Source organism: Orbicella franksi, chromosome 8, assembly GCF_964199315.1.
Source record: "Orbicella franksi chromosome 8, jaOrbFran1.1, whole genome shotgun sequence".
In the NCBI taxonomy this organism is placed as follows: domain Eukaryota; kingdom Metazoa; phylum Cnidaria; class Anthozoa; order Scleractinia; family Merulinidae; genus Orbicella; species Orbicella franksi.
In genome coordinates, this window is record NC_138152.1 from 12,049,745 (window position 1) to 12,075,807 (window position 26,063).

The window sequence follows — 26,063 nt, forward strand, 5'->3', positions numbered from 1 at the left end:
CTGGTTCGTTAGGAGCGCTGAATTCACCACTCAAAGTTCTTAAAGTAAATTTGTATGCAGCTTTCAAGCCACGATTTCACCCAACAGCATGACCGTACAGAGTTTTGATCTCTTTATACATTTACGTAAAAAAAATATTGAAGGCGACCAATTTGAATTAATTACTTGAATCATTGAAAACATGCGACTTTCCCGCCATGAATTTAGCGATATTATTTTGGCTATTAGATAGCGATTTTCAGAAGTCCACCTACCCGGTTAGATGCTTTTCAAGTCATTTTTCAAATTTACATCGCTTAGAGCGCTTAAAGTCTATTAAAGTGAGCTCGCTGGTTCGCATTTAGGTCTTCGACTCGCTTGCTGTGTTTACGTGAGATGATTTCTGATCGAAAAGGGGCGAAATCGTAAAAGTCAAAACATGACCAACCTTTTTGCTTTTGGAATATTAACCCCTCACTGATTGAAGCTTTTAGCTGTAGGCGCATATTGGAAAGCAATGAGCACGTAGAAGAACTAACCTTAACAAGTTTAAAGTCTCCGAGATCTTGCCTGAACTGCACGCGCAAGTGAATGAAACGTCTGGAGGTTTTTTGAGCACTATTATAATGGAACTCTTGGTAGAAATAATCCCTCTCCAAAGACTTAAAATAATTGAAGAGACTGCGGGTGAAAACCATTTTAAACTAATTAGTCCATTAATCGTATCTATAACGAAATTCTCGATCGTGATTGGTTCTCCGTGCGCCTATTTGCCACGTAATCGGCGCGCGATCACGTGGGTGTCCAATTACAGGTATCCAATTTGAACTTTTTGTATTTGGACACCTGTAATTGGATACCCACGTGATTCGCACTTCAATTGCGCGCGCTTTAGTTGCTTTCTCTGCACTACTTCCTACAGTTTTCAAAGCTTATGAAACGCGCTACATATGTTTTCGCTCAAAGGAGTTCTCAAAAGAAATTTTCAATTCCGAAATTAGTTCTAAATACGATTAATTAGTACTTGGAGCTCGTGTCGTACAATTCAGGGAGTAATCGCGCTCGTAATTTCAAAGCGTCCTCGCGTTTCGCACTCGTCCGATTTTGAAATTACTCGCGCGATTACTCCCTGAATTGCACTCCACTCGGTCCAATTACTATTACAAATTAAAATTATAAACTAAATGGAAGTTTTGTCACGGTCTGGTTCTCCATTTCATCAAGTGGTGATGCCTTTTATCAGTTTGCTGGTTATTCTGCCTCTATTCAGTAAAACACGCAAGAACAACTTATTGCATTGAAGCTATAATGCACTAAAAAAACGTTTTTCATATATATGCAATATACGTTGATAATTCCAGTTGATTAATTGACTAGACCATATATTTAATAGAGGGAATGGTTATGAATCCTGGCGAAGTTCTTTGTTGTGTGTGTTTGTATACAATAATGAAGACGATATTGATAAAAATAAGCTGTTCCAGGCACTCGGCTGGTAGCCACCTCTTTTATGATGTTCGAAACTTTACATGGGTTGACCCCTGAATACCTAAAGTCTCGACTCGTGTCTCGAAATAATATTTCTTCGTATTTACTGAGGAATTCTGATAATTACTATGCATTGAACTCACTATCTCTTTTCTGATATGCCGAAAGCGTTCAGTGAATTTTCGAACTCAGCGCCTGTGACGTCATCTAGCTGCAGATTATACAATAATCATGTCAAGGACACTCAAGGTCACGGGTAATCATGTCATATATGACCGCGGTGCATGATTTCTAACGGTAACATTATGTCAAGTTCGCGTGCTTTTTCTTGCTTGCCGTCAGTGAAGAAGCAAAAACATGACTTCCATTGTTTTTTTGTCATTCAGTGTGTAATAAAACAATTATTAGATTCGGTTCTTGTGATATCCAGAATAATCAAGGTTCGGCTTTGCTGATAACCCCTACCTCGACCTTGATTATCCTGGATATCACAAAAACCTTATCCGATAATTGTTCTTCCACAGCCCCCACCAATTATTTAAAGAAACGTTTTTTTTTCCAGCAGGGGCGCTATCTTGCGGATCAGCCTTCCTCATGAACTCCGATCTACAGTTTCTTTCAGCGAATTTAAAGGTTAACTGCGTCATTACAGCTTTGAATGAGACACGGCATCCTTGAAAAGGTTATTATTCTTATAATTCTATATTAATTATTACTTAATTTAGTTAGGCAGACCTAGATATTATACTTTTAAATATGCTGAAGGAAGTTTTACCGTGTATAAATAAAGTTATCAACTCAACTCAACTCAACTTCAAGGTGGTTATGCGTGCTCATACAACTAACCAATAGAACTAAACCGATTATGTAATTCATCGACTTCAGTTCAGTTCTTCTAAAAGGCAATAGCTGCGTCAGGCCAGTGGTCCATTCAGCCAAGACTTATCCCGCTTTCTGTAGCATGATCCCACTAGGAGTATTTCTACTCCTCCCTGGATGGGATGCTAGTCCATCGCAAGGTTAGAGTAACGAGTCTTACAGTTACTTTTGCACTTCATCATTTTATTAATTTAGTAACTTTTGTAATATATATCTTATCCCGGAAAACCCAAAATACTAACGTTAGTGTTACCACTTTACATCATTGATCTGTTACTCTTACTTTACATCGAAATGATGACCACCGAAGATAAACCCCGTTAAATAACTGCTACATGTCTTCATCAATAAATAGTTACATTAAATTTGGTGCTATATACTGTACAGAGTGCTGGACCTTGGTTGCTGAAAGGGTGGATAACTCTATCAACCGGGTAGTTCAAATGTCCGACTAAACTAATCTAAGACAATAAATAGTTACATTAAATAGTTTGGTTTTTTACTCTGATGAAGGTGGACAGTTGCCACCGAAATTAAGTGAACAAAAACCAACAGATCAGATATATTTAAGTCAAATAATCAATGCCCACCGATCGCAACAATCAAAGTATAATCTAACACAGTTTTGACTTTCATTAGACTACCAAACTCCGCAAAATATTTACAGTGAAGTATTTTTTCAGAAAGAGAAATTATGTCTCGATTGACTTTAAACCCTGCATTAGCGTTTTGAAATTGGCTTTCGAACAACCAGGTGCCTCGATTAATGATTACTTAGGGCATACGTGTGAACAAGACCAGCTATACTCTTCTGTTCATTTACCCGGGGGATAGTGTTATTCACCTTGTAAACAACTGGGTCCTGATAACTGCAAGAATTCAACCAAATATTATATTAAATAAGCTACGGACGAATAACACACTATACATATTAACCGATTATACTCTATCCTAACATACATAAACCATCGGAAATGAGAAAACTATTCAATTGTCCCACAATTTTCGGAATAATTATTGAAACTTAGACCCGTTAAAGTTAAACCCCTGTAGTTTCAAGTATGGTTCAGCATATGCGGGCGAGTCGCGTTTTAACTGAAACATTTTGTACAGAAGAGATTTGCGACCTGTTTGACGTTTGAACAAGTCTCGTTGCAAAGTCTAAATTTCCGAGCATGATACAGGACTTACACGATCTTACGCGATTTAAAGACGTTATCAACCCTTTATGCATCATGAAAAACGTGTGCAGAAAAGATTTCTGAGCAGTTTGACGTTTGAACAAGAACCGAAAATTGTGGTACGACTAGGATGAAAGCTGGGTACGACCAACAATCAACGTGGATTGCACGTGCGAGCAAGTGGAGGTATCGGTACTCGGTACTACGCTACGGATACCGGGCATTTTATGACTGCGGCACGAGTAGGGAACGACTGCGATGCGACTACAACACGACTGTACATGAGTGCTCTACGACAATAGAGTTACTGCCGTAAGGTAAGATTGTACTACGACTGCGGTGCGATTATGCATGTACATGTACGACGACTGCGGCACGACTAATGACGACTGGGACACGACAAAAGGGCGACAGCGATACGACTTCGTATCGATTCTGGCACGAATGAGATAAGACTGTCATACGATTACGGTATAATTCACGACAAGGTTCAGGTTTAAACTGAGCTCCCAATTCACGTTTTCGTTTAAATAAAGTAACAAAACGTAACGTACAACTGTAAGAAGTAAATTAAAATGAACCCAAACTCCTAAACTATCAAAACTTGAATTAGGGTAAGCTCATTATCTACTCCCGTTACCACTAAAACATTGAAGGAAAGGGCCGAAGGAAGAGAAGAACAGGAAAGTAAGGGGGGATGAAAGGGGGGAGGACAATTTCCCATCTCCGAGAATTGACCGAACCCGCGGCTTTAAACAAGTACGTTTTTAAGCAACATAAAGTTCCCTCACCACTGACAGGCTCACGTGACATTTGTTAGAGTGCTACTGCTGCTTTCTTATTGGACAATAATAGTTGGAAGCTCTTTGGGGGCCTTTACAAGGATTTGCCGAAGACCATGTCTTAGTCCAAGACCGGTGAGAGGTAATGTCCTGGAAATTAAGGTGCATATACAACTAAAAAAGAATTCAATTAAAACGTTTCACCCATTTCTCCGGCGTACTGCCTTCGTTTGAACCAAATACTATATCTCTGGTGTATGCAGTGCAAGTTCCCTGACATAGCGAGAAGAAAATTCCCTGAACTTTCACAATTACACGGCAAAACCTGATAAAACAAATCCCTGTTTGGTAAAAATAACAGGTACACTCGCATTATTGGGTATTCTCTCTTTCAGATCGAGGACTGAAACAGCTACATAGAAATTTCAAACCTGGGGCCCGTTTCTCGAAAGCCCCGGAAACTTTTCGGGCCCGCAAAGCCATTTTTAGATCACCGGTATTTAAAGATAAAGAAGTGTATTCGCCTGAAACTTCTTGTATGAAGGGAACCTCTGTTCCTGTTGAGAATATGTGCATAAAACAGCTCTGAAGTCATAAGGTTTGAGATTTTTCGACAGCTTTTCGGGTCCGAAAACTTTTCGGGACCTTCGAGAAACGGGCCCCTGGAAATATAAGTTCCCTACTAATGTAAAGGCATTAGTGCAAGTCAAGGAGAAAAGACCTTCCCGGAGTCCTTCATCTTTCTGCCAAGAAACCTGGGAAGGAGGTCGCAGGATTACAATTAGTCTTCAAGCGGATGTCGCGTAAAGCCAATCATTCCGCTCCCGGATGTAAAAACAAGTAAATCTTGTTTACTTCCCGGTTCCTCGCTGCTTGTGTGTCTACTTAGCTTGTCAATATCGCCATTAAGTAAACTCTCCTTCTCGCCGACAAGATCACCATTCGAAACGCCCGAGTTCTCAGGGGACGGAATTCCGCTGTCCACTGCTCCTGCAGGCGATTGGCAGTCGCCCGGGAGAGGTTTTTGATCTTCGAAGCTGTTCTGTTCATTAGCATTGGCATGGTCAAATTTGGGTGATTTGTTTAAACGAGATGGGGCGACTTGTTTCCTATAGAAAGAAAATAAAAGTAAGGCAAAAAAAACCTAAATGAACCGAGAAAAGAAACAACAACAAACAACAAACAAAGAACTGACAATTATGTTGTGATACACAAGTTGGCTAACGTAACAGAGCCTGAAATGAAAACGTTTCGCAACGTTTTCGTTGCTACAAGCCTTGCACAAAATAGAACTGATCAGGTTTTACTTCTCGCAAAGATTGTGACAGCGCTGCGACAAATTTTTTTTGCGCCTATATTTGCGTAACCTAGGGGTGTTACGCTAGGCAACACCCTGTTCACGTTTTCTCGCAATAGTCTCTTTAAGGCTCGTCACGCGATCTTCGTGACGAGCCCAAGGACGCTTGTCTCGCGACAGCGCATGCAACAAAATGGCGGAACCAGTTTCAAGAGGCAGAGCCTAGTCTAACAGCGCTACGCATTTTTGCCTACCGCCTGCATATCTTGGCGAGTGACTTGCAAGTCGAGTGACCAGCTTTCGAGATTCTTATACCTAATTGTACCTTTTGGTTCGCGTCAGTGGCATATCAGGCGAGTTTGGTGTAGCTATGGTTTGTAAGTGGCCATGGCGAGACCAGATGAGTCTGATATGCCGCCGAAAAGTACCATTAAAGGTCGTTACCGCACACAAATTCGAGAAATCTGGAAACTCCGGCTCCGGTCATTTTGGAAAGTTCCGCGATTGTCGGCGAACGTTGCACAGTTTACGAGAGCCCGCCAGTATAGCTTTTGCGGGAAAGGTTCGACATTTTTTAAGCCCTGAAAGCAAACGCTTAATATTTAGTTGCCAGCTTGCTATTGTTTTTCAAAAACCTTTTTTTCAACTTAACTCACGAAAACATTACTACACTTTAAAGTGGCCCTGATATCAAGACAGTACACACAGGTTCTGAATACATACTTAGTCAGAAGTACAAGTAATGAGAATACACAAAATGATCAGCATGGGAAATGAAGTCCCCCTCGCCTCCCCGCGTGGACATCGACTCTCGAGTGGACAATAGAGCAGTGGTCCTGCCCACCCACTGATAAGTCCTATTAAGCGTTTTCACACTGATGAAGTCATTGCAGCCATATTGGTGTTCTAAAATAATGAAACGGCGGCCATGTCGGTGTACCAAACCAATCCCGGGGAGTTGAAGTAAAAACCAAAAAAGCCGTGAAGGAGCTGTAGGCAAGATTCCCTTTTGAAAACACGACAAGATCTCCCCTAAAGATCATGTGAGGTGTCTGCTTGCAAAAGCGTCGACGCTATTTTATTAATTGTTCCAACACCGTAAAAAATACGAGGAATTCGGTTGGGCGAATTTGAACGTTGATCATGTACATACCTTTTGGACTTCAAGTGAGCCAGCACAGAACTCAGCGCTTCCTTTGTATCATGCTCACTGTGACAGTTGGCCTGAAAATGCATTGAAATGTCATCTAACAATCGATTGCGTGACTGATCTGAGTCTCTGACGCTAACAGCATCCCTGAGTCGCTGGTTTTCTTTTTCAAAGGAATGCAGCCGCTCCAAATACGAATTCCTTTCAGTTTTAACAACATCCAACCTTCTGAGTAAATTGTCACGCTCGTCCTTCGCTTGCGTGACAACCTCCTTCAAGAACGAAAAATCGCACGGGTCTTGAAGACGATCCGGGTTTTTATCAATCTGGGAAAGTAAATCGCGCTTTGAGTCGCCAAATCGCAGCAAGCTACCAAACGAGGATCCTTCGCGATGGTTCGCGGTCGTCTCTCGGACCATGCTATTAATATTATTAACTTCTTTAAATGTTTTAGGCGAGTTTTCAACGCATCTGCTACACGAACTTTCCTTTTTCAATCTCTCTACCGTCCCCAGTGCCTCGGCGTGTTCTTTTTCTAGTTCCATTAAGGCCGCCAGGGCCTGGTTTCTTTCGTTCAGCGCTTGGTCACGTTCAGTGGTTATCTCTCTGACCCTTTGTTTCCAGTTCTCCTCTGATTCTCCTTGGCAGTCTTCTGATTGGTAGTTGGATTGTGCACACTCAGATTCGTCGACACCCTGCGAGAAATGAATCGGGGGATTAGGTTATCCGAAGAGACTGAGGTACAGCTGCAGGCAAGGCAAAATCACATTGTTAACAACAAACTAGCGGTTGAAACTCGACCAGGTTTGGAAAAACATCTTTGAACGCGGTGGGAGTTGACCTTAAAACACTCAAAACTGATCTTCCACGACACTGTCAACCCAGGTATGGTCTTCTACTGCTTCTTAATCCTTTTACTGATTTTTAATCCAATTTGTCCTTGGCTACTGAGCAAGTTGCTTCACCCCCTCTCACTTAACATTACTTTATACACCTTGACGCCTAAATGGATACTGAGCGAATTCACTTCAATCTGTAAGTACCCTTGAATCAACCGTATGCAGTCTTCCATTAGAGGAGGAAGTAAAAATACTCAGATGTAGACTTTACTTTTAAAATAAAATGTTTACTATTTGGCTTTGCTCACCTCACTAAAATACACAGTCGACTCTATTTTTCGTTTGAGTTTTACATACAGTTAGTTACTCGACACATTGTATTTCTCTGTCCATTACCTGGGATTCCACTGAGGTACACGCAGGTTTGTCTATCGCAGCGATCCCTCTATAAACATACTGTTGACCAATGGACGAGACCCGTACGTTCTTCTTAGGAATCAAACGATTTTTAGGAGTGGTGTAAGCGGACAGAATCATTTGATGACATTCTTTATAAGAGATGTCTACGCCAAAGTCTCTCTTAAATGCTTTAACCACGTCTTGAACAGGAACGTACGACACGTTGTCTTGAACATAGTTGGTGACGACCCTGTGCGAATTAAATACAACTTTAACCTTGCCTACGGTCCCTCCCACACAACGCCGGAGAAATTTGAAAACGCAACAATCACCGGTCATTTTTAATTTGTGTTTGCGGAAAACTCGGTAAGGAAAATCACGTGATTGCCGTGATGCCGTCGTTTTCAAAGTCTCTGTTTTCAAAATGTTTTCCGTCCACACTAAAACGCTGAGTCGGCGTTTTCAAATTCCTCCGGTTTGAAGAGCGTTTTCAAAAAGCTCTGTTTTCGTGACGGATTAGTGTACACGGTAGGCCTAACCGTAGAAAAAAAAGCTGCGTTTTCAAATTTCTCCAGCGCAGTGTGGACAGGACCTTGAAAGAGGTGTCATAATAATATATATATAGGGGAACTCGATTGGAGAGGAGTACTAACAGTTAAAAAAACAGTATCTATTTTTAAAGGAATGCGGACATTTATTGGATACAAGACATTCAAAAGAGTGAGACGCTTATCACAAAATATCTTGAGAGGGCATTTTGTAACAGATTGTACTTGACTCCCAATTGCTTGGACGTGCATTTAGGAGATACACTGGGACGTTTATTAGAGCAAGAAATTTGACGCAAATTGTCTCTTGTGGAGGGGGAGCGGGGTTATGCTTAATGGGTATGAGGCGTTTGTCAGGGAGACGGTAGTTTGTAGTCAATCATTATTTCATGGCAGTTTGCTGATTTGTAACGGGAATGCGTCGTGATTCACTTACCACTTCTGTAAAGTCGAGTTATCAAACACCACACCAGTTCGCTCACTTGCTACGCACCCGATGCTAAACTGAGAACTAAAGGACGGTACCGCATCAGAGCCACTGCTATTCTGCTCAGACTCATGGTACTGAATTGCTCCTGCACTGTCTGCTTTGGTGCTACAGTGTTCAAATGTGGTATTGGTGTAAGCATGTGGACTAGGCAGCTGATCGTCACTAGCTGGTGACGATGGTGACGACGATGCATGGCTCACTGGTGCACTTCCTGGTGCGACGGGTGGAGTCCAAGTCCTTGTGCTGCTCACGGTTACTATTTTTACTACATTTAAAAAGAGAGTAAGCTACAACTAAACTACAGTTGTGAAAAGTCATGGTCCCTTCTTAGTGTGCACCTTTACTGCTCATTCATTTAGACTCTTCAATGATGTGTACATGAAGCAGCTCCTTAAGCCTCGTTCACACTAGCCTCTTCCAGATGTTCAGTTAGTTGGATGGTAGCGAAAAACTGCACCTCAACTAACTGAACGCCTGGAAGAGGCTACGTTCACACTTGCACTTGTGCAATACCTACACACAAAATCATGTTTATGCTTGTGCTTCACGCAAATGTAAGCTTCGTGTACCTGTATAAACTGAAATACCACTGTACACCCATCTTTAGGCTCCTTTCAAACACTCAATAGTGTTTGAAAACCGTGAACGACTTGCAAGCCAAGAACGCTCTACATGTATACGTACTCCCCTTTAAACATAAAACTGTGAGTTGTTTTCATCAACACTTTCTCTCAGCTATATGAATCGTTGCTTCGATCAATCCGAATTTAGGTACATGTTCAACTGTCAGCGTGCAGATTACAACGCCCTCAGAAAGCCATAAACAACCATATGTTTTGGATTCAAAACAGCAATCTTCGCAGGATATTATCCATGGGTACGATTTTCAAGCCAGGTAGATTTGAAAACTTGAAGTGTTAAGTCCCTAATGAACCCAATAAACAATGTAGTTCGGCATTTGTCAAAGCTTGTGAGCGCTTTATCAATAGTCATAAAAGTAACAACACGAAGATAAATGTGTAGTATTTGTTTCAATTATACATTTACACGATTGTTTACCTTCTCCATGATGAGTGATTCTGGAAGGTTTTCTTCTAATGTTGACATAAAGCCAACTGTGTAGTTAGTTAACAGTCAAGGAACATGACTTTGATTGCAACTAGTTAGTTACAATTATGCAAGACCACAAATCAACAGGTACATGTACATGTTCACGTTTTTTGAAGGTATTTGCAAACGTCCTCAATTTGCTAGAGTAAAGGTCAATGTCTTTTCAAAAGGAAACCTACATGTATTAATTATTATGCATTAATTAAAACTGTGAACATTTGAAATGGAACACATTACAGATAGACAGACAGACAGACACACAGACAGACAGACACAGACAAATAGTCAGACAGACAGACATGCAGATCAAACTTTGTTTCACCTCAGATTTACAGGGTAGCCAGAATGACTGATACAGTACATGATTGTACCAAATGTTAAGCTCCGAAAAAATGAAATAAGCAAAAATTAGCACCTGGAACAGGTATGCTTGTAATAGCCTTGTACAATGTAAAGCAAATGTAGTTCGCAGTTTTGTTGCTAAGGATACGCTTTTCTATAGTGGTCCTGCTTGATCTGCTTTCTCTTATATTCCACCTCTGGAAAGACCTTCTTGACACGTCCTGTTAGAACAGTGTCACGAAGGTTCAAAAGCTTGTCAAGATCTGGACAGTCACTTAAATGTTGATGTACCACACTGGTCAGGAATTTGACCATGTCGAGTCGATCAATGGTGCACCCTGGGGAGACTTCAAACTCTTGGCGAAGTGCTGCAAACAGGATTTCATCAAGTTTTGTGTACAACTCTTTCTTCTGCTGGGGTCTTTTGGGTCCCTTTGAATCTATAAGTTTTAATGAGTAATTCAGAGAGAGAGACAGAGACAGAGACAGAGAGAGAGAGAGAGAAAAAAAGAAAAAAATCAAACATCACATGATAATGATTTATACAGTGGAACCTTGCACCAACCCCATTCATACAACCACCCAGTTATTATGGCAGCTACTTTATTCTGGCCCTAAAAAAAGCTCCGTCGGTCATTTTCTTAGTTAAAGAACTGAACCACTTTAATCTGGCCACCCCATTAATACAACCAGATTCTTGTGGCCCATTATTGACTGGATCAACAAGATTCCACTGAATGTCGAAGGGAGATGAAAAGTACTACTAACAAGTAGTATTATGGATGTCAGTAATGGTGTCAGACTTAAGAATACCATTCATGGAAATTTCATGACCCATCAATTTCAGTTCTGAAAAATCACTTTTTTCATAGGACATGAAATTTTGATTTTCTAACACTTATGGTTCAGGAATCTATTTAAACAATAGAGTGTTTCTGTTGAGAAACTATCGGCCGATAGCTGCCCCGTGGAAATTTGATGTTCATCAAACAAATATTTGCCCGAGAAGGGAAGCTTCGAGGGCAAATATGCTAGTTTTAAGAACATCAAATTTCCAAGGGGCAACTATCAGGCTGATAGTTCCGAGACATAAACACTAGATATTGTCTTTATTGTTCACCACTAAATTTCCTTCTGCACGCCAGTTCAAAAATCATATTGAATTATTTTCAACTTTTTTAGATGAAAGCTGTGAAAGCCAAAGGTAAAATTTAAAAAGGAAAATAAACAAAACCCACTTGATACAATTTCAATTGTTTATTTTTTTACAAGCTCGCTTGTTTACAGAAAATTTTTCACGGACAGGTACTATCCATCCGGGTATTTTCCTCGGACGGGCACTATGGGCTAATAGTGTCTCTTCGTGGATGAACACTATCGCATCACGTGATCAATTTAAACCAATAAGAATCTGAGACAGTTTAGTGGTGAACTATAAAGTGGTATAATTTTGAGCAAAAATCATGGTGTTGGATGAAACCTTGAAACTTTAAATCTATCTAGATATATGTGCAGGCATGAAAATGATTCCACTGCTTTTTCAAGACCTTGGCATTTTCATGAAACTGTGGCTCATAGTGGAAGGTACATGTACTCAGTTGTCATTTTAACACTTTTTTAAAAAAAGCAAAAATACAGCCAAATGTCTGCAATAATAGCCATATTCTTGGCCAAGAACAGTCTTGTAAAGATAAGTAATTGAACATAATAGGCCAGTCTTAGTGTCTAGCCCTTAAATGACCCAGGCCAAATTATTACTAATTCTGCTCTGAGGAAGGGCTAGTGATGCTTGAAATGTCACCTACACAAACTTGTTAGTACATGTACATACGGCTGTTAATTTACATGCACATGTACCTTTATCAACTTCAAGTTTATAAATACTGTAAGCCAACTTAAGTTCTTTGATCCTAGGCCATTTTATCTGAAAGCTTACCACAACTCAACCAGAGAAAGAAACTCTTAATTAATTGTAATTCCATGGGGGCAGCCAGACTACCGTACAATTAAAGTCATTAAATCAGCTTTTAGCCAGGCGTCCTGTGGATGGCCACTTTCTCAAGAAAATTGTTTTATTTTTCCTATGTTGCCTTATAAATTGCTCATTTGAGCAGGCCCTATAAAGCACATTTTGGATAGCCACTTTTCAAATTCTGGCAAAAAGCCTGCATTAAATGAAGCATTTGTGATTAATCAACTAAAAAGGGTTACAACTCACACTTTTTCTTGACTCCTGCTGTCTCAATTGGCTTCATATCAACCTTATAAAACTCATCTTCAGAGACAACCACTGGTATGTCTGTAGAAAGCAATTATATTTAAACATTATGTACATAAAACAACAAACTAATAAACCAAGTCTGCAGGGATAACATAAATATTAATAATAATATTCAAGGAACCCACAGCCACTACAAAAGACCACTTTCATTATATCAAAATTCAGCATGGCATGTGAGAGGCTTAGAGGACACAAACAAAGGAAATTGAATGACAATGTTTATCCATTTCTTTTGTTTGTGTCCTCTAGGCCTCACTACACGTATCAAACTGAATTTTAATATATTGAGAGTGGCCTATTTGTTAGTTTGGTCTGATTATATATGTACACTGTAGTTTCTTATTAAGTTAAAGGAGCACCATGCGCATACCTTATCTACATGTAGTTATGAATTTGTGAAAGCTGGCTTACTACAAGTTTATGTACCTTGTTAAGATCTCAGATGATCATGTTAAAATCCGACCAAGTTCTTTTAACCTGGAGCATCACAGTTTCCCGAAATATGCTGAAGCAATAATTTATTGCCTCCAGGACACTTTATAATGATTCAAGGTAATAATACTTATTGACTTGCTCCGTGAGCAAATTTTGTTGACTCGCATACAAAATATAAGGCTTAGCACAAGTTTGTGAATTTTAAGATCAATCAAGAAGAACCTGCACTTGGTTTCAGTCCCTGTGTTTCTCTGTGCATTTCTCTTATGGGCTTACTTAATATTTAACTTGAAACTAAATTCTGCCACATTTTTAACTCAACAATGTACAAGTTTAAGCATTTTTACTTAACTATTTCCTTATACAATTACATTGAAGTGGTTAGACCAAAGTGGGTTTGTACACGAAATTAGTACAATACATGTTATGTACTGTACTTCTACATGTATTGCCTGACATTCACTAGACTGTGATTCAGGTACAACCAAATGAAAATGTGTGATAATAAGGGTCTTTAACTTAGCCATGCACATGTATACACTGACAGAATATTTAAGTGAAAGAAAAGTAGGAAAAACAAAATTCCCAACTTTGTGAAAGCTTGCATTTCTTGGTGTGTATGTATGAACTCATACGCATGCATAAAACAAATCTGAAGTGTGCAGGTTCAGAATATATCCATACCCACCACCAAGGATGGTCATTGTGTAGTTCCAGAAAATATCAATACCTCCTCGACGGACCCCTCCACCCCTCTGGAAATTCCAATTAAGCATCATACAATTCTTTAATTTTTTTGGTCTTGCAAAACCATCCCCCCCCCACCTCCAGGAAATTCCAAACCCTACTGTGGGGGGAGTATGGATATCTTCTGGAACTGCACTTTGAAAATTCTGAGGGGGTAGGGAGTCTCATTTAAGCCAAATTGTTAAAGGGAAAGTATGAAGCTAAACTGGAAATTTCAAGGGGGGGAAGGGGACCCATGCAAACCAAATAACCACCCTTCCTGGAGGTATGGAAATTTTCTGGAACCACAGATTTAATGATTTATTTACAACAGGTCTACATGTAATAATAAATGTTTTGTACATGCACAAGTACAATCTACAGTGTACATTCACTTGCCATCTGATTTAAAAGAAGAACTTTGATATTCCATATCACAGATGGGATCATCAACTTCAGCCATGATAACTGCACATTCGCAGAACTGGAAAAGGAAACAATACACTCAGGTACTAAAATTTATTAAAGTAATCTGTCTTATGTACCTGCCCAATATATGCTGTTACATAATCGTCATTAAATTTATCCATCATTGTCACTGCAGTTCAATACAGTCTTTAGCCAGCTCCTTGCTTATGGCCCTAACTACAGTCAGCTCAAGTCATCCTAATAAACTGCACATATATACAGAGGCTTAACATATACATGTATGCTCATCTTATGCTCTCACATCAGAACAATTATTTCTACATAGGTGTAATTTTCTTGATTGAAACGTACATGTATGCATTTATAAATTCATACATTTAAAAAGAAAACCTTCTGATTACTATCTCTGCATTTGATGCACTTTCATGTTTATACCAAAGCAAGCATTTTCAATTGATGAGACAGACAAACGGTCACTGACAGCACCTTTGGTTCCTGAATTGCGGATCATTTACATGACTGGAAAAGTTAAAATTACATGACTTGTACATTGTATGCACTGCACATGGCTGCCAGCTTCACTGGCTGCCAGCTTCATTCAGCGCAGGGCCATGAGATTCATTCTTGGCAAGAAGTATTCTCAGCACAAACACCTGAGTAAATTAAATTTATTACCATTACAATCTTGCAGGGACATTCATGATCTTGTATTCTTTTTTAAATGTTTTAAGAATATGTATAATTTAGATTTTTTGGACTTTGTATCGTTTCAAACTTGCAACGAGCCTTTGAGAAAGATTGATTATCTAACACTCAATGTCCCATTTAGTCGCACAGAATCTTTTAAGAACTCATATTTTATACGGGTTTGTCGCTCATGGAATGAACTACCTCTTAACATCAGGGAGTCTAACACCTTGTCAGTCTTCCGCAAGAAACTGTTTGCTTATTTTTATGATAAGTTCAGCGCTAATTTTATCGTGATTATCTTATTTTTTAATATGAGTTTAGAGTAATTTTTAACTAGGTATACAATCATACAATGATACACTAAGGCAGCTTATATTAAGGAATCTGGTATTCTGTTTTAAGCTGTCCTCAAATTCGTGGATTGACTTGTTCAATGTAATGTAATTTGGAATTTTTATTAAAGATTAAAGATTAAAGATTAAAGATAAATTGCTATTAATTTATTCTTGAAATCTGTTTCATCACTGGTTGGCTGACTAAAGCTATGCACCGAACTCCACTCATAACCTCACTGCTTGCCATTCAATTACTGTTACTTCATTTGGATCACGCACATTCGTGCTGCACACCGGAAAAAGAAGGAGACTGCCCACCTAGCTAGTCTGCAATTGAAACAGAGATCTATCTTCGCCAAGCTCTCCTGGATTGTCTGAGAGTCTCCCAGATCCAGACTGAATCTCACAGTGGCCCAAAATATAAGTACACTTTACACTATTAATTAGCTATTTTTTGCATATTTTTAGTTAGAAAATGTACAAATTAATATTCAACACTTTTTTGGTGGTGAATCAGCAGAGCACTACTTCAAACAATTTTAGTTTAGGGCCAAAAAGTAAACTTGGCCAGCAAGCTCTAATATCTATAAAGATTGGCATCTTGATAAATATGATTAATATAGAATAAGCTTAAAGCTGGCCAGGCATTTATAATTCCACTAAAATGATTGACTAAAAAATTCAATTAAATCTTTCACCCTGTTAAAATTCAATATTTACATTATACTTAGAAATAGCTTATAATTTTCACAGACAGTATTGGGTAATTTTTAAATTTATACCACATGTGTATTAGGGTCAAGAAAATAAAATTGCCGAGCTCCAATATCTATAAAGATTGGCATCTTGATAAATATAATTACATAGAATAAGCTTAAAGCTGGCTAAGCATTTATAATTCCACTAAAATGATTGACTAAAAAATTTGAATAAATCTTTCACCCTGTTTATTATATTTACATTATACTTATAAATAGCTTATAATAATATTATTCTCATAGACAGTAATGGTTAACATTTAAATTTATATCACATGAAGGTATTTAAAATCATTCAAAAGATCACATACAAGAAGTACATACACTCATTGGGAAAAAAAAAAAAAACCCTGGATTTCATACACCGTAATATCCACTTCCAAAATTGAAGCTTGAAGTCTTCAGGTTTGTTCAGACAATGTACCTATACTGTATATATATGTAAACTTTCTAGTATTTTTTTTTTTTTTTTGACAGACAGAAATAAATCAAATATCACCTACAAGATGTCCATACACATGTTCTATTAAAATTTCCACTAGCCACCCAGCCAGTCATAACTGGTAAACAAGCTGTGTAAATAATGTATTAAAATAATAATGTGTCTGCAGTGAATGGCAGCAACCGGTTTTGACCACAGGGAAAACGAAACTCTAAAAATAAAACTCAAACCCTGAAAGCGAACTGCTTAGGGTTTTCAAACCAGGAAATTTTCCCAGAAAGTGAGCGAGATTTAGTACATCGTGCTAAATTTGATATAGACACAAAAGATGAAAATTCAGCCATCTGTCCGACACACATTTGACAGCTGTCCACGGTTGCAAAACGTAAATGCAGATGAATAATTTTTGCTTTTAAGCGCTATAACAAGACTTCCTGAGACAGAAAGAAAGCGATAATTCGACGGCCCTTCCATGAGGCCATAACTACAAGAAGAAGGCCTGAAACGTTGAAATTGTTCTAAAAAAACGAAATATATTAAAGCTTAAATGACTGGTCAAACATTAGCGAATCTGAGCTTAAGACACCCGTCGAAGAACGAAGTTTCACTGTTCATAGCACACGTCAGGAAAAGTTTAAAGCTCTGTGACTACATTCTGCGACGGAATATATCTTTACCACCCTAATGCTACAAAAGATCTTGCTAATTTTTAATTTTTTAACATATTGAAATCTCCTATTTAGGAGACGACCGACAGAACACAAAAGAATCTGAGTGACACATGGCACAGGTCTTAAATCGTCAGTCGATGTTCTCACGGTAGTTTGAGCGCTTTCTTACCTCCAAGAAATGTTCTCTCGTCGAGGAGGTCTTTAGAGAGGCTGGGAACTTCAAGGCCTAGATGAATCGTTGGCTTGTTTTTAAAGGCAGAGAAGTCCAATAGGGGTGGCGGACAAAAACAACAAAAAAATTTAACAGCCGAGACACTTGCCTGTGTTGTTTTGTTGTGTGTGTGACACCCAGTGAACATTCGATGATGGGGATAGCCGCTGGTATGACTGCGGGCACACAGATTCCACGATTGACATATGGCCGCTACAGGGGCCAGTGTGGCCACAAATCACAGAACTCAGAAACACCTCCACCAAATCTGGTGGAGGAGACAACAAAAAACCCCAAACAAACAAACAAAAAACAAACAAATAAACAAACAAACAAATCAAATAAACCAAAAAAATTATAAAACAAGAAACACTTTCACAAATCGCAAAACCCTTCTACAGATCGAAACACTTGGCCATCACAAAGCGCCCTGGTTCTGCAATCTGCTTGTGAATCACAACCATAAACGAACTCATAACTGATTATCGTTGAAATATCGAAACATGTTTTGCTATAAACTGAATAAATTTTTGATTTTTGGTTAAAAAAATAATAAATCAATAAAAATAAATAAATAGTTCTTTGTCTGCGTCAACTAACATGTTTTTTCAAATAATGATTTTTTTTTCTCGTTTTAATAAAAAAAAAATTCTTGCAGTAATTTTGCCCCCTTTTTTGGTGGTTTTATAACGGTTTTTTTCTTTTTTGTATTTAAGGTAGACGGCAAGGCTCCCTTTCGGGCGGTGCAATGGCTGCAGACTTCTAATCCATCGCGACTGAATACAGTCCAAGTCCAACACAGATGGGTCCAGACAGGTCCACCTAAGGAAGGGAACTCTTACTAACGTTTTGTAAGAATCATGACATCCAAGATGGCGGCTGTTCACATCTTTGAAGACCCTATGCTTCCAGCATTTTCGTTTGCGGTCTCGTGCACATTTGCATTTAGAAATAATGACGTAATTTCTACGTTAAACACGTCATAATTCCGTCATTTTCTCTTGGTACCTCAGAGGAAATACCATGTACCATGCCGCTTAAGGCCTCGGCTTACAACAACTTTGTAAGGACTTTTAGATGGGCTTATAAACGAAGGGGCTTGTCTCCGAGGGGGCTTGTAACTGGAACAAAAAAAAAAAAGGTTTCTAATTTACTTTTTTGATTTAATCAAACGAATTCAAAACAAGGAAGGTTAGAGGAGGGCTTATATCCGGATGCTGGTTTTGGTATACAGGTTGATGGGACTATAACGGGTGGGAGGGTTCATAAGCGACAGTTTACGGTTATATAAACAACAGCCTCCTTTTGGCGCGAACATATGCTCGGATCTTTGTCTAGCCTGCGTAGCAAGCGTTTCCGTGGGGTTGGGGAACAAAGAAAGACCGAGGAACGGGAGGGTAAATTGGGCGGCTAGCCAGCCCTTTATTGGAAAAGCAAAAACTAAAAAAAATGAAAAAGATTGTGAATATTGAAGCAGAAATTAAGGTAAACAGTCTCCGACCTGGACAGATGCCTAATTGCCATTTCTTCTTGGTGGCATTGCTAGTATTTCTGGTGAAACAGTTTTTTTTGTTTGGTTCCAATTCTCAAATTGCAACATTTTGGGGACAGGTCTTACTTATTCTGCAACCCTGATACACCAGCGACCCCTCCCCCCTTGGAAAATGCTGGATCCGCCCCTGCTCCCAGAAGACTAGAGAAGCCCTCTAAGATTGCAGCTCTTTGCATGTTGGAATTTTATGCCGTGTCACAGAATAATCAGTTACTTCAAAACATCGAGCTTAAATTCCGGGGGAGAGAAACTGAGCAGTCGGAGGAATTTGGGTTTTGGGAATTTGGGCTGCCTGTCTAACCTGTAGCGTCAATCAGTCCGTCTGTCTGTCTTCCTGTCGGTTTGTCTGTCTGTCTCTCTGTTTGTCACAGAATGAATAATTTGGGTTTTGGGAATTTGGGCTGCCTAGCTCACATGTAGCTGCGGTGTCTGTCCGTCAGTCCGTCCTTCCGTCCGTCTGTCTGTCTGTCTGTCTGTCTGTCTGTCTGTCTGTGTTTGTCTGTCTGTTTGCCCGTCTGTTTACCTGTCTAGTCTGTCTGTAGAGCGGTTGAGGAGGTAGCTCCATTAGGAGGTTTGACTTAATAGCTTTGAGCTAAGGTCACTCAATATGGGTCGCACTTACTCACTATCATCACCCCATAACCTCACAGGTAATTCTTTGTTCCAATAATAGTTTAATTAGCATAAACACTTCAGTCTCCGATAGAGCTACAAAAAGATCAAATCTGAACATCGAAGGGTGTGACAATCTAAATTGAATTCTGTATATTATATTTCCGGTACTCTAGACTGGACAAATATTTATCAACTACCGGGTCGAGTCACTATTGACACCAGAAATTGTAGCATAAGTATACGTCGCAGCTAAGTCCAGTTTTCACTGACGACACAATTGCAAGTACAAGGTGTCTATGCCACGTGATAACGAACGTCGACATAAGCAGAAGCACAAGCATGAGAACACGATGTTTACTGGTTACAAGGCTCCGTTCTCGCCTCGGCCAATGTGGCAGCAGAAATTCTCAAGCGTCGCGTGTTCCTTCTACCCTTGCGACGAAAGAAAGCGAAAGCCACTTCAAAACAAGGTGGAAGACAAAACGCTTTAGGATAATGGACATTTTTAAAGAAAGGAGATCAGAAGCATTTTTAGAACCTCGTGGAGGAGCTGAGTTTGAGATGGTGAATTTTACTAGCTTAATTCACACTTGGGCCTTTTCATTTCCGTCTTTAAATTTCCTACTCTTTTTGTCGTACAACATCCTATAGTTCCGAACAATTCGAGATCGCAAACTTTTCACCAAAATCAACAAAGCGCACGGAAGTTTTGTTCAAATGTTCAGACGCGGGGCAATCTTGAACGAGTGCTTTAATTGGCCAGATATAGTAAATTCCCTTGTGCTCGCCTTGTGCGGTGTTTCGTTTTCACACGGCATATAAAAGTGAATGCAAGCACAAGCCAAAGCACAGGAAAAGGAAAAATTTTGATCCTTACGCTTGTGCTTGCGCTTATGCTTGCGTCGAGGTCGTTTTCACGGTGAAATATGAACTGATAAGCTTCCAGGAGGGTTAAACATCCCGCTATTGTTCTTCTGGCCCAAGTTGTCCAAAGGGCGGATAACGCTATCCACCGGATAAATCACTATCCAGTGGATAGTGTAGAATGTCTTAGTAACACTCAACCACTGGATAGCTATTTATCCGGTGGATAGCGTTATCCACCCTTTGAACAACTGGGGCCAGGGGCCCGTTTCTCGAAAGCCCCGGAAACTTTTCGGGCCCGTGAAGCCATTTTTAGTTCATCTGTATCTAAAAACGGAGAAGTGTATACGCCTGAAACTTCTTGTATGAAGAGAACCTCTGTTCATGTTAAGAATACGTGAATAAAACAGCTCTGTAATCATAAGCTTCGAGATTTTGCTATGGCTTTCCGGATGCGAAAACTTTTCGGGACCTTCGAGAGACTGGCCCCAGGTGTTTAAAACTATCAATCCTTTGTTGATTCCAGTTGTTGATGGCTAAACGAATTTCTCTCTCTTTCTCTCTCCACTCAAGTTGGTTCCCTCGTGGCTTCTTATCATCTTCGGTATTCCTCTGGCTGGTAAATCTGCGGAGCCGGAGGGCCTTGAAAAATGAATCTCTTTCAAGAGATTTAGCCCCTTCATTGTTGGCTGCTCGCATAGATAAACACAAGAAAAGACATCCGTGATGTTTTGCTGCATTTTTACCTTTCTTTACATACAAAGGGCCAAAGAAATTTATACCAACGTAGGAAAATGGTGGTTTGCCAGGAATCAACCGGTCCCTGGGTAGATTTGCCATTACTCGCTGGCCTCGTAAGGCCTTCTATATTCACCATAAAAACCTTAAGGCATTAGAAGCCTTGAGATCGACGTTTATTTGATGGAACCTGCTTCGATGTCTGAAGGCAGAGCAATTGGTTCTTGACGAAATCTAACTTGGACACCGCAAACAAGCTGTTGGTTAAATCTGGACCATTTAGCTATAGTACATGTAGCTGGACGTCGTTAAGCGATGTTGCTTGGTATCGTGCTGCACAGTACACCAAATACCATTCTCCATTTCTCTGGTTTGTGAGGATGAGAGATTTATAATACCTAAGCTCTACCTTAGGTATTCGTTGAGCATAGCCCTTTTTAATGTAGTCTTTCATAGTTCAATTGTGTCTTGCAAAGAGCTCTTGTTGGCAAAAAATTCTTCTTTAGCAAACACATTTACATTCTCACAGGGCCAGCAATTCTCAAACACACGTGTAGGCGTTGGCTTCTTCTGTCGTTGGTTGGGCTGAATTAAAAGTAGCTGTCTTCTGACAAATGAATTTTATCGGGTGATTTCGTCGGTCGTTCTCCAACAGTAAATGGATCCTTTTGAACGTTTGCGGACTTGGAAGACACCGCAGTCTGAACTTAATCCTTCTGAATTTGAACGCTTTCTGTGTCATCTACAGCTATAGGTGGAGCTCTTTCAATGAAAATTCACCGCATCCAACAGCTCGTGTTATGGAAGCAAGGTATCGCATTTTCCTGTAACTCCAGTCGTTCCGTGAGCTGCTTCAACCGTAACTCTGCAACCGCTTTCTCGACCCTAGCTTCCTTTAACACTTAAGCGGAACTTGTTTTTAAACCCGAACGCCGACTATTCCTCGCAGTGAAAGAGCACTTGGCTGTTGAATTATCGAATCACATGGGTGAGTGTCGTCCGGGCAATAGTAGAGTTGTATATTAAGCTAAGCGCTTTCGATCCATTTATTAACACGCTGATGAAATCAGAACTTCTCATGAAACCGACTTTTGATTCCAGAGTCGCTGATTTACTTTCCTCCAGATCATGTATAGGCTTTGCGCATGCGAATGCTGCATAGATAACTTTAAGCTTTTTATTGACGAGTATCGTGTTCTGTTTGTTTAACAAGTCAGTAAGACCTCCGCTTTATTGTAAAGTATCCTTGTTCCTTGATAACCAGCATAAGATCGTTTTAAAACTGTTTGTTTTTCGTTGGCCATGTATCAGGACGTCCCCACGAGCACTGGGCACCGCATTACCCCTTTTGCAACAGTTGGCCACGAGACGGGCTTTGCAAGAACACACTGATTTAGTAATTGGTAATTCATAATGTTATCAGAAATGGAAAGAATATGGAAATATCCTTTAAGAGGGAATTTTTATGGACGTTACTCCTTTAGGGCATTATGTAATAACTGTATCACCCAACTAGTGGATTAATGCAAATCCTGCATTTTAATTGGCTGCGATTCTAAAGGACTATTTAGTAATAGTCCTCGAGTAGCGAAATTGGCGCAATCGAGCGTGCCGCTTGCTTTCGTTTTATTCCCAAATATTTCTTCAACTTGCATTTGCTAACTTTATTATTACCTTTTCTGTCCGACTAAGTGAGTGATACTAAAACAATTAGACCTTTCGCCCTCAAGGGCCACGGGTCAATAGCCCATTCGACTTAGCCTCATGGGCTATTGACACGTACCTCTTGCGGGCTACGGGTCTAATTGTTAATTATTATATGGCTGTGTCTCACAAGGACTGGGAACTACCGAATTCATCAATTTGATTGGCTGAGATCGATATTGACCGCGGTCTAGATTTTCCCATCTAGACCGGCACCTCGACCGATTACATTTTGCCGTAAAAAACTATTTTCTTCCAAAATATTAGTTCCAGAAAATATCTATGTTATGGAAGTGTGAAGCCTGATGAGGAAAAAAAGTAAAGAGGACGAGTTTGGCAGAATTAAGTTCAGCTCATCGCAGTTCGTAAGCAAAATGTCAGCTAGTACAAACCAGTTACATTAAACAAATTAATTTTTTCTTGTCTGCCATATAATAAACATCTTATTAACCGAGCTTAGTCGATCTGTAAGTGAGAATCTTGACCTCGGTCGTGTGTACAGACCTCACTGCGTTCGGTCTATACTCCCGACCTCGGTCAAGATTCTCCCATGCAGACCTCCTGCTCGGTTAATAAGAGCTAATTGTTATATGGCTTGCTCGCTGAGCGGGCAAGATGAACCAAATTATGCGATGTGATTGGCTACCCGAGCGGGCAAGACGTCGCTATATTGCCCGCTCGGAATTACGCGCTTTTTTTGTCCCGCACGAAAATTTAGAATATTACGTAAATGAATTTAGTTCCTTCTTCGTTGTGCATGCATTTTTGTGCAGATCACGAAGAAACTCTTAAGCATCTTTTAATTAACTGTGCCTATTCCAAACATTTTTGGCTTTCTGTCATTTCCTGGTTAAGTATTTGATTGACAAGCTTGATGAAATAACCATCCTTACTTTTTGGTAACTATATTTGAGAATAATTATTTGCTAAATCACACAATCATTCTAGGAAAATATACCATTTATATAGGCCGGAGTAAAAATATCAAGCCATCTTTATATTTATTGAAGGTCAAAACAAAAGAACCTCAGGTCGAAAACTAGTCAGAATTTCAATTGCAAAAAAAGGAACAAGACGGAATCTGTTCATTAAGAAAAATGGCAAAATATGTAAGTTGTAAATAGTAAAAATCAGAGGTCAATATTAGTACTCATGGAATCAATCATGCCATCTGAGATTAATTTTTAATCGTATATATCTAGCTGACTGTGTTATGTACATGAGATTTCATAATTAACGTTACTTTTTAGTGTTAGTGGGGTCAAAGGCTGGTAAAAGGTCCCGGTGAGAGCTACTGTTGCCACTAGGTAGCTCTCGTAAGTACCGAGAAATGCCTACCGTCTCAAAAAGGCTCTGCCAGCAAGTCATATGTCACACCTTCACGTTTGGTGACCTTGGTAATACGATGTAGCTGAGTGACAATGGCGAAAGGCGAGCTTCCAGCGCCTTTAAATATCTGGTACCCGTGGCTAGGGGAAGGACACCCCGACAGAAAATCCCTGGTCCTCCAGGTTGGGGGTTGGGCATGGGGCCAATCACCCCATCCCGTAAAAGCAAGGTGATTACGGAAACCGGAAATTGATGTCAAGGCCACTCTTTTGAGTGTACCGATAACTATCAAGGAGCGAGATCAGCAGCCTGCTGTCTTACGGGAGACGACTCCGTCATCCTGATGGACGGCAGTATGAGGAATGCAGGTGAAAGCCGAAAGGAAACTTGCATGCGGACAAGGGCGTTGACTCACCCTAAGAAGACAATAAGAGTGGGATGTTGGAACGTGCGTACCATGTACAGCATCGGAAAGACTGCTCAGGTTTGTAGAGAGATGGCAAAGTACAAGGTGGAGATCCTAGGGATCAGTGAGTGTCGATGGACAGGGTCTGGGCAGGTTAGGACACAAACAGGAGTGAATATAATATTCGCTGGCAGACACGATAACCAACACCAAAGCGGTGTGGCCATTATGATGAGCAAGGAGGCATCTAGGGCCCTGGAGAGCTGGAACCCTGTGAGTGACAGAATAATAACAGCCAGGTTCAAATCCAAGCACATAAAAACAACCATTATTCAAGTCTATGCACCGACCAATGACGCTGACACCAATGAAAAAGACGGGTTCTATGAACTACTGCAACAGGTGTATGACAGGACACCTCGACATGACATCATAATAACCATGGGCGACCGGAATGCAAAGTTAGGGCACCAAATGGAGGGCGAAAACGGAGTGGTTGGTAAGCATGGTTTAGGAAGCGACAGATCTGATAATGGTGAAAGGTTCATAGAGTTCTGTGCGGCCAACAAAATGGCCATCATAACGACCATGTTCCCCCACAAAGACATCCATAAGTACACCTGGACCTCTCCAGATGGAAGAACAAGGAATCAAATCGACCACATAGCTGTTAACGGAATATTTAAGAGATCGGTACAGGACGCCAGGGCTTTCAGGGGAGCCGACATTGGAAGTGATCACAACTTGGTTGTTGGAAATATTCGATTGAAGCTAAGTGGGGTGGTTAGAAAGCAAGGCGAAACGACTGCACGGAAATATAAGCTGAGCAAGCTAAAGGTGCCTGAGATTAAACAAAGGTTTGTCTTAGAACTTAAGAACAGACTTAGCTGCTTGACAGAAACTGAGTCTGATGAAACAGGAAATGATGACACCTAGAATGTCGAAAGCGTCGAGGAGAAATGGTCGAAAATCAAGACGGCCTACTGCGAAACGGCAAAGTCAGTTCTTGGTCATAGACAAAGGAAGAGCAAGACTTGGATAAGTGCAACAAGTTGGAGAAAAATTGACGAAAGAAGGAAATTGAAGAAGAAGATGGAAGAGACAAGATCAGAAAGGATAAGAGAAAGAAGGAGAATAGAATACAATGAGAAAAACAAGGAAGTAAAGAGAAGCTTGAGAGCAGACAAGAGGGAATCGGCAAATGCGCTTGCAAGGGAAGTCGAGGAGGCTGCAAGGAATGGCAACCTAAAAGAGGTGTATGAGGTAACGAAGACGTTATGCAACGACCGGCCACGAAGAATGAACATGGTGAAAGACCAGGATGGAAAGCTATTAACAACAGAAGAAGAGATCAGACATAGATGGCAAGAACATTTCGACAATGTCCTGAAGC

General features: G+C 40.1%; 2 protein-coding genes across 3 annotated transcripts in view; both read right to left on the reverse strand.

The window, feature by feature from the left end:
- Positions 1-2,247: 2,247 nt before the first annotated feature.
- On the reverse strand, positions 2,248-17,671 carry LOC145494947 (uncharacterized). Its single transcript, XM_081474519.1, has 9 exons — positions 17,421-17,671; positions 14,326-14,410; positions 12,703-12,783; positions 10,633-10,924; positions 10,092-10,147; positions 8,979-9,297; positions 7,992-8,244; positions 6,760-7,451; positions 2,248-5,418 (listed from the first exon to the last, which is right to left on the reverse strand). Exons 2-9 carry the CDS (start codon positions 14,387-14,389, stop codon positions 5,091-5,093), a joined length of 2,085 nt encoding a protein of 694 aa, XP_081330645.1. The 5' UTR covers positions 14,390-14,410; positions 17,421-17,671; the 3' UTR covers positions 2,248-5,090.
- A 396-nt stretch (positions 17,672-18,067) lies between these two features.
- The window catches only part of LOC145495357 (tetratricopeptide repeat protein 38-like), a 243,699-nt gene continuing 235,703 nt past the window's right edge, over positions 18,068-26,063 (reverse strand). For both annotated transcript variants that reach the window (XM_081474967.1, XM_081474969.1), the window contains exon 16: positions 18,068-24,917. In XM_081474967.1, coding sequence (XP_081331093.1) covers positions 24,785-24,917 — 133 coding nt within the window. In that variant the 3' untranslated portion in view covers positions 18,068-24,784. The remainder of the gene's footprint in view (positions 24,918-26,063) is intronic.